At 37.9% G+C, this 9,579-nt stretch overlaps 1 protein-coding gene across 1 annotated transcript; it reads left to right on the plus strand.

Annotated features, from left to right (window-relative positions):
• Positions 1-891: 891 nt before the first annotated feature.
• Positions 892-8,663, plus strand: tmem276a (transmembrane protein 276a). The gene is made up of 4 exons (XM_048158323.1): positions 892-2,163; positions 2,869-2,982; positions 4,869-5,006; positions 8,131-8,663. Exons 1-4 carry the CDS (start codon positions 1,791-1,793, stop codon positions 8,382-8,384), a joined length of 879 nt encoding a protein of 292 aa, XP_048014280.1. The 5' UTR covers positions 892-1,790; the 3' UTR covers positions 8,385-8,663.
• Positions 8,664-9,579: the final 916 nt, after the last annotated feature.

Below are 9,579 nucleotides of genomic sequence, written 5' to 3' on the forward strand. Positions count from 1 at the left end.
TTTGTCATCTTTGTCTTTTTTAATGGGGACTATAAGGCACTATTCTTTATTAAGCTGTTTTGAAATTATTTTATTGTGACAAGTGATAAGAAATAATGGCACTTTGGAATGGCATATTATTCCTACTAGAAATGTATGTGCACAGTGCACAGTATGCACTGCTTCTGAATGGACAGAATATTACATTCTGCAATGCATTGTGCTCAAATTGACCTTCCGTGTCCATTGTGATGAATTAACTCTTTCCCTGCCAACATCTTATTTTTAAGTTACCACCCAGCAACATTTTTGATCCTATTCACAACTTTCATGGCCTTTTGAGTATTTTGTTTTATGAATATGTAAACAGTTAATGTATCAAAAGAAAGAACAGAGCCTCTGCTTTTAAACAAATAAACCAATGAATGAAAAAAATTATTCTAGCTTCATTCATTCTTTTTTTTTATCAACACTTGAATGTGGGTAAGCAGATCCATAGACCACAATGCAACACGATTGTGATGTCACAACAGCAACTCGCAGTTAATTGACCCACAAGTGATCAATGGCTTAGGGCCTTCCATTTAAACCCATTGCAAGGTTTCCGCCAGTAGTGGGCACTTGTGCTAAAAAAAGTGCTAAAGTTAATATATATGTAAAAAGAATTTAATTAAATTCCTTTAAACATCTCACGAACCAATTCGCTCTGATGAAGACATACTGATGAAGACATTTCTCCAAATAACCTATAGAAACCAAGGAACTCTTGGTTCCTAACCCTAATCCTAACAGAGAAAAAGTGTTCTTGATAACTTTTTTTTTATTTTATTTTTTTACAAAGATTATAAAAATTACAGTCGACAACCCATTATTTTAAGTGCCGCAGTATCGATGACATGCTTCAGAGGATAAAGAAGTTCTGAAAGTCATACCTAAAAGGTAAAAGGGATCACTGCTCAACTGTGGTGATCCAATATGCAGTTTGCAAGTGCTACTTGCCAGCAAAGCTTACTGATGCTCTACCTCCATCATCTGGTAATGAAGAGAGCCTATCTTGTTTATGTCCACATCTGCTGGTGAGGAAGACTTATTTCTAACTTGCTGAAAAACAGCTTAGATCAGTATGGACCAGCTTGAATTCCAATACGGTCTGTTTTTAGATGAGCAATGCTATCCTGTGATAATAATAGTAATATCGCTCTAAAAAACAAAATTCATTTGTCTCGTGTAACATGTCAATATAAAGTTGCACTAATGGAAGAATCTCAGAACAATGCGTCCAGGTCATATATTTCACGTGTTATTTATTTATTTAAATTATAAACGACTAAATAAATAAATATAAATAGACGATAAATAGTCGGGGTCTCCTACAGGCCTATAGGGTATCTTTTTTTTTTTTTTTTTTTTTTTTTTTTAAGAATTGCTGAGGGCAAGGCGATGAATTTAATCAAAATTGTTTTAATTTAAAAAATCTCAATTGTCCTGCATTTTTATCCATTAATATATTTTTCCTTTTTTTTTTCCGCGGTGAAATATCACCGGACACGTATTGACAGGCTTTATAAGATTCGCCCGAACATCCTTTATGGAGACAGCGGCAACACAGCTGTTGTCTGACGAATCCGGAGCGCTTTCATCAGCAGTCTCCAGTGTCGGCATTGGTTCTCCTTCATCCAGACTCAAAACGAGCAGCAGCAGAGGCACAAACATGTCTGTCTAGAGCTCCGACACCATATTTATCGTCCTGTTATGTCGGGTTTAGGATGATATGGGTTCGGTGGAAAATGTGACAGTTGTCCGCGGGCATCATGAGGATATTAACGGCGTCCGGGCTCTTCCTGGCCTTTTGTTCTATCTGGCTCTTGACCATGGCCATCAGCACAGACTATTGGTACGAAACAGATGCGCGGAAACACCGGGACCGATGCAAAAAATACGCCAGCAAGAGAAATGACCCAGGATACATATATATTTCCAACCAAAACCTCCCCCTCCGGATGCGACCGAAAGCGGCTGGTGTGAGTCAGTCTGAGCCCGGAGCTCCTCTGCGGGAATCCCTGCACCCTGCGCCCGTCATGGAATCACGCTGCAGCCGCCGCTACAACTCAACCACAACCGGACTGTGGAGGAAATGCCATCGAGAAGGGTTCGATCTGGAGAACGAGGATCTGATTTTTAAAGGTGATGATGTTGATCAGGCCCCGTGTGAGCAGTAACCACATTCCGAGTTGATTTTGAACAGCTGTAGTGTTTGTTTTACATATGTGAAGGAGTGTTGAAGAATGTTTGGCGCTATCCAAGGTGCTGATCTCTCGACATCAACACTAACCACACGCTCATGTTCACACATTTATCACATTTCAACTAAAATACAGAAACAGATGGAGTCTGTCAGGGCAATGGGATCTATTTGTTTTTGAGGTCTGAGAGATCCCAAGGCCCCTTTAAAAAAGGAAAACACTCTAACTACCTCTGGTATATATTATGTTTGTTCCTTTTTGAGTTTCCTTTAGCTATACAATAACAAAAGCATAAATATATATTTTATCTTAAGTAGGCCTATTCTAATTCTTCTTAATCTAAAATTTGATCCAAGCTTCTTAATGTGATAGATGATACAGTTTTTCAGGGTAATGAGATGCAGATGCTTTAGCAGGACATGAGAGTAAACTGTCTTGGTTGACTGATGTTGTTTGTGGTCCAGTTAGAATGTTTGTTGATCATAATCAAAACGAAGACTTTGAAAACAAAGTTAAGGGCCTGCAAATGTGTGTAGACATCTTCAGTTACTACTTGTGACTGCTCCACATAAACATCCAAACACACACTCATCTGTGTTAAAGTGATCCGCACTATTATTACTGAAGTTTCTGTGAATTTCTGCAGGTTTGCTGCAACGCTGCACGCCGGTGAAGTATTACTATTCCTCAGTGAATATCCCTCGAAATCTGCCAGTGAACATCACCAAGACTATAAGACAAGATGAATGGCATGCTCTCCGTAAGTCAGATCATGTCATATTTACTGCAAGCTTTGAGTCTGAGCGCTTGGTTTGGTATCTGAAAGGTCTGTAGGTTTCATTCTCACAAGCATTTATCTATGAACCATCACCATTGTGCTCTTGATCACACTTAATCTCTGAACATGTAATAAGTGTATTGTAAACTTCTTTTATTAAAGCATCAATAAAATTGTTAATTTGCAGGCCCACATCTGCACTACGTTCTTAAACATTCCTTTCCTCCAGGCCTTTTGGTGGTTGTTTATTAAGTAATTAATCTAATTTTTTATTTTACTTTGAACTATCAATAGCAGTGTAGCACACTTTGCTTGGTTTAACACATTTTACCATGTTTAAATTCATCTCTTAAAAGTCATCAGTTTCTCTCTGGGTCCGTAAATTAGTACCTGGAAGCAGACTTGACTTTGAGAGCCGTTTGTCTGGCCTTCCAGAACACATATAAAGTTAGAATTTTGAAATGGTAACACAAACTAGATTACAACTTTGATGTTGGCTTGAGAAAGCCTGGTCAGAAAGTTTAAATTAGTTTTAAAAGTTTGAAGTCAAGGTATAAGTAGTTTGAAGTTTTTAAAGACTTAGTCAAGTGTTTTCAGACACTTAATTGCATGTTAATTGCAATTAAATGAAAATGTATTATAGTTTAAATTGATATTAAATGCAATTAGTTGAACTTAAGAGTGCTTTTTTGACCCACTTAAATGGGACTTATTTGTCATTTCATAATTGCGTCTGTTGTCTTTTAAATATGGTTAATGTGTATTGCTGAATGTACTGACAAGCAGTTATGTTAAACTAAAATCATTTTAATGTAATTTCTACTGAAACATCATGTAATGTATTTAAATATACTTGTAATTACACATTTGTAATGATGAAGTTGGGTTACACTTTGTTACAGTGTAATAATACATTTAAGTACTGGATAATTTTGGTTGCACTTTATTTTACAGTACGTGCACTTACTTGTACTTAACTAAGAAAGCACTAGTTAATATAAGGTAACTACATGGGTTAAGGCTATGTTTAGAGGTATATTCAGGATTAGTACCTAGTTATTACCCAGTTATTGTAATTACTATAATAAGTACACAGTATGTTTGTGGGAAACAGGACTGTAAAATAAAGTGCTATCATAATATTAATTAACAACATGTACTTAGGTTTAGGGTTCGGATTAGGGTCTTTAAAATAAAGTGTTACCTGAAGTTGCAATGTAGTACATTTAAAATATATCAACTTTCATCACACTACAGATAAAATCATAATTATGTACTTTACATGTGCTTTAGTATGTAAGCAGACACATCAAAATAAGTGTACGACAAAATATTATTAAACCATAATGATTTAAAATATACTTTGAAATAAAACTTTTCATTAATATATATTAATTAATATATTTAATAATTTGATATGATTACAAATTGCACTAAAAGTGTCCTTAAGTGTTTTAAGAAATGACATGAATGTGGTTTCTCTTTAAGTACACTTAAGTGGCCTTATTTATTTTATAAACCTTAAGGCCTGGTTTCACAGACAGGGCTTGGACTAAGCCAGGATTAGGCCTTAGTTCAATTAGGGCATTTAAGTAGTTTTTATAAACATACCCTTGAAAAAACATTAGTGGTGTGCATCTTGAGACAAAACAATGGTATTGACATATTTTAAGATCTGTCAGTACAAGTTGCTTTCATTTAAAATGGCTACAATGTGCATTTTAGTCTAGGACTAGCTTAAGCCTTGTCGGTATATTATCTGCAAGTGAAAATATACTTTCAAGATTTTAAGTAGCCTACGGTACAATTACAATTAAGCGCACTTCTTTTTCACAATGGATCCTGAAGCTATCTGTTTTCTCCTGCAGATTTGCAGCGGATGACTGCAGGTTTTATCGGTATGGCTGTAGCCATCATTTTGTTTGGCTGGATCGTTGGATTGCTGGGCTGCTGGAAGCACAACGAGTTGATGCAGTATGTAGCGGGACTGCTCTTCCTGATGGGAGGTGAGACTCACTCGGTCTTGTGTAACAGTACTAACAACCACTAGGTGGCAGCTTATAACTGAGAAAAGAAATAATGGCACTTTGGAATGGCATATTATTCCTACTAGAAATGTATGTGCACAGTGCACAGTATGCACTGCTTCTGAATGGACAGAATATTACATTCTGCAATGCAATTTGCTCAAATTGACCTTCCGTGTCCATTGTGATGAATTAACTCTTTCCCTGCCAACATCTTATTTTTAAGTTACCACCCAGCAACATTTTTGATCCTATTCACAACTTTCATGGCCTTTGAGTATTTTGTTTTATGAATATGTAAACAGTTAATGTATCAAAAGAAAGAACAGAGCCTCTGCCTTTAAACCAATGAATGAAAAATTTTATTCTAGCTTCATTCATTCTTTTTTTTTTTTATCAACACTGAATGTGGGTAAGCAGATCCATAGACTATAATGCAACACGATTGTGATGTCACAACAGCAACTCGCAGTTAATTGACCCACAAGTGATCAATGGCTTTCCATTTAAACCCATTGCAAGGTTTCCGCCAGTAGTGGGCACTTGTGCAATGTAAGCAAAGATGTACATCTGAGTGAATGAGATGGAAGGAATGGCATAAACAAACGTAAACACAGCCCTGGGCTGCGTTTAACTTCACTTTTAGACATACACTCGCAAACTTCCCGAAACACTTCCCCTCGGAGGAAGTGCATTCAACTTTGTAAAGTGTAAATTTATTTAGACAGACCCTCGACCCACCTCACGAAACTGATTTCGGACAGACTTCTGAGGCAGCATAACAGTTTAATGATCTACAGCAAAATAGTTTGAGCTTTGGTAAGAATTAAACAAATATTTAATTACTACAGTAGCAATTTTTCGCTAGAAATGACATACATTTACACACAAACTGACCAGCAAACGCAACTTTCGGATGCAATCTTTATTTTTCTAGTTTAACTGTCACATAATGGGAATGCATATTATGGGATATCTAAAGGATACCGAAGGATACATCTATGCTGCCTTCAAAAATCGATCAGATGAAGGTATCTCAGGAAACAGGAAGTGAAGCTTACATTGGATTCAGACGTGCCTTGATGCCTTCCTACCTTGAAATGTGTTCTCCGAAGGCAGAATTTTTTCAGTTTTCAGATGCAGCCTTTGTTTACTCAGATTTTCTTCTTCACTTGTTTTTGGATCCTGAAGTTCTGTACTATTTCAGAAGATCCGTAACAGCGCCCCCAGAGTGAAAACATACACTATATTGCCAAAAGTTTTGGGACGCCTGCCTTTACATGCACATGAACTTTAATGACATCCCATTCTTAATCCATAGGGTTTAATATAGAGTTGGCCCAACCTTTGCAGCTATAACAGCCTTAACTCTTCTGGGAAGGCTTTCCACAAGGTTTAGGAGTGTGTTTATGGGAATCTTTGACCATTTTTCTAGAAGCGCATTTGTGAGGTCAGGCAGTGATGTTGGCAAAAAGGCTTGGCTCGCAGACTCCGCTCTAATTCATCCCAAAGGCTTTCTATCGGGTTGAGGTCAGGACTCTGTGCAGGCCAGTCAAGTTCCTCCACACCAAACTCGCTCATCCATGTCTTTATGGACCTTGCTTTGTGCACTGGTGTGGAGTCATGTTGGAACAGGAAGGTGCCATCCCCAAACTGTTCCCACAAAGTTGGGAGCATGAAATTGACCCTTCACAAAGACCCGCCTCCCTTAGTTACTGTTGCTTTGTCCGACAAGCCATGGCACTGTCACGCCACACAGAGTGAAAAATACATCACGGAGCAAAGAGGACACTGACAACACGTCGACAGACAAGACAGAGCAGGTTACTTATGATATTAAACAAAGTCCCAGCTTTCAAATTGTGTAATTTTTAAAGAAATTCGAACAATAAAAAACGTTTTGTGGCTCTTTAATGTGTCATGACAGATCGCTGTAGCGCCTCAGCTCAAGCAGCTCGTGAACCAGTCCTACTAGTTAATTTATACCATCAAATAAACATGAATTAACATGAGAAGGAATGTTGTTTAAAATGCGGAAAGACGTAAATACACACCATTTTTTAAGTTCAAGTCCACTGAAGTTTATCTTCTAACTCCTGACTGCTTTGTCGGACAAAATGGCGGGTTCGGGGTTATGATTGGTTAGATCGCTTGTCAATCAAACTTGCGAAGGGTCAATTGACCATGTCTTGGTATGCTGAAGCATTAAGAGTTCCTTACACTGGAACTAAGGGGCCAAGCCCAACCAATCTTTACACAATGCAGTCAGGCAAGTACTGTTCTCCTGGCAACCGCCAAACCCAGACTCGTCCATCGGATTGACAGAGAAGCGTGATTCGTCACTCCAGAGAACACGTCTCCACTAGAGTCCAGTGGCGGTGTGCTTTACACCACTGCATCCGACGCTTTGCATTGCACTTGGTGATGTAAGGCTTGGATGCAGCTGCTCGGCCACGGAAACCCATTCCATGAAGCTCTCTACGCACTGTTCTTGAGCTAATCTGAAGGCCACACAAAGTTTGGAGGTCTGTAGCTATTGACTCTTCAGAAAGTTGGTGACTTCTGCACACTGTGCGCCTCAGCATGCGCTGACCCCGCTCTGTGAATTTACGTAGCCTACCACTTCGTGACTGAGTTGCTGTTGTTCCCAATTGCTTCCACTTTGTTATGATACCACTAACAGTTGACCGTGGAATATTTAGTAGTGAGGAAATTTCATGAATGGAAAGGTGGCAACCTATCATGGTACCACGCTTGAACTCACTGAGCTCCTGAGAGCGACCCATTCTTTCACAAATGTTTGTAGAAGCAGTCTGCATGCTTAGGTGCCTTATTTTATACACTTGTGGCCATTGAAGTGATTTGGAACACCTGAATTCAATGATTTGGAGGGGAGTCCCAATACTTTTGGCAATATAGTGTAGATTGCTTGTCAATGGCGGGGAAACATTTTGTCGTAAATGATGGAAAATCTTATCAATGCCAGGGAAAGAGTTAACTGATAATAATATTGAGCTAAAAGAGTCTTTTTTGACTGTTTCAGTTCATATTGTTTGTTGTTATGAACTCATTGTGTTGTTTTGTTTGCAATTGTGCTTCACAGGCACCTGCTGCATCATTTCTTTGTGCACATGTGTGGCTGGTATTAATTTCGAGCTCTCGCGGTACCCACGCTACCTGTATGGCCTGCCGGAGGACATCAGTCACGGGTACGGCTGGTCCATGTTCAGTGCGTGGGGCGGTCTGGGTCTGACACTGCTGGCTGGGTTTCTGTGCACACTAGCGCCCTCTCTGCACAGTCCCCAGACCACCACCACCACCACACACAAACCACGACAGGAGAACGGCATGGTGTGACGCTCGCACACTCCCACCATATGCGCAGATACGTTAGCACAGACATGTCATACTGATGTAGACAAATGTCTTTACATGTCAGAGAAAAATGGCAAATAAACAGTCACATACACAGCAGACATTGTGCAGACTATAATAGGATGGTGAAAATAAATAATGACCTAGAGTGCAGCTGAGCTAAACTTACTGTTGTTGAAGGAAAAACTGCACTGCACTGCACTGCACTGCAAAAAAAAAAAAAAAAAAAAAAAAATCCTATTCAGTATTATTGTCTTATTTTCCAGAAAAAATAACTATACCTTATCATTACTGAGATGTCCCTTGTTAAAAAGAAGTGCACTTAATTGTACTGAATGCGCACTTGTAGTGTACTTTAAATCTTAAAAGTATATTTTTAAAAAAAACTATACTTGCAGACTATAATAATATTAATAAAATAAAAGGCCACTTAAGGCACTTTCATGACTGACTGTTTCTTTACACACTTAAGTACTTTTTTTTTTAAAAAAGTGCACAAAGTCAAATTAAACGTTTTACTTTAAAGTACATTTTAAATCATTATGTGTTAATAATCTTTTAGTACACACTTTGATGTTGACTAACATACAAAGCACATGCAAAGTACATGATTTTAATTGTAGTGTGCTATTTGATATTGCATTTAAAGTTAATATAATGGAAATATGCTGAACTGCACATTCATCATTACATACGGTATGTGTAATTACAAATATATTTAAATATATGACAATAGAAATGCCATCAAAATGTATTTTAATTTACTATAACTGCTTGTCTGTGCATTTGGCAGTGCACTTTAACCAACAGATCTATGAAATTAGATATAAAGATGTACTTAAGTGCTACATAAGAGGGTCAAACTAACTGCATTGAACTATAATGCATTTTCATTTACAGTTTTTCTCAATCGCTTTGGCTCAATTCTCGAATGAGAATTTTTTTCCCCAAAAAATATGTTCAGATCTCTGAACAGTTAGTTTCTTGTTCACATCATATTTGAATTTCTTATCGATTTAAGCAAATTGCATGTGTTTTGAGTAAAAGAGTTAGTACAATTGTCTACAATTTGCACAATAATTAAATGCACATGGCTTGTTGATCAGAACGGATGAGCTGATTCTCAGTGAAACTTCTAAACATTATTTCATCGTGTGAGCTGTCGCATGCAAAATGA

Source organism: Megalobrama amblycephala, linkage group LG15, assembly GCF_018812025.1.
Source record: "Megalobrama amblycephala isolate DHTTF-2021 linkage group LG15, ASM1881202v1, whole genome shotgun sequence".
In the NCBI taxonomy this organism is placed as follows: domain Eukaryota; kingdom Metazoa; phylum Chordata; class Actinopteri; order Cypriniformes; family Xenocyprididae; genus Megalobrama; species Megalobrama amblycephala.

Bases quoted from the DNA above. Each gene is read 5' to 3' on its own strand.
- tmem276a (XM_048158323.1), top strand. From the start codon at position 1,791: ATGAGGATATTAACGGCGTCCGGGCTCTTCCTGGCCTTTTGTTCTATC. The intron at 2,983-4,868 runs GTAAGTCAGATC...TTTCTCCTGCAG, and splicing joins AGATGAATGGCATGCTCTCC to ATTTGCAGCGGATGACTGCA. The intron at 5,007-8,130 runs GTGAGACTCACT...TGTGCTTCACAG, and splicing joins ACTGCTCTTCCTGATGGGAG to GCACCTGCTGCATCATTTCT.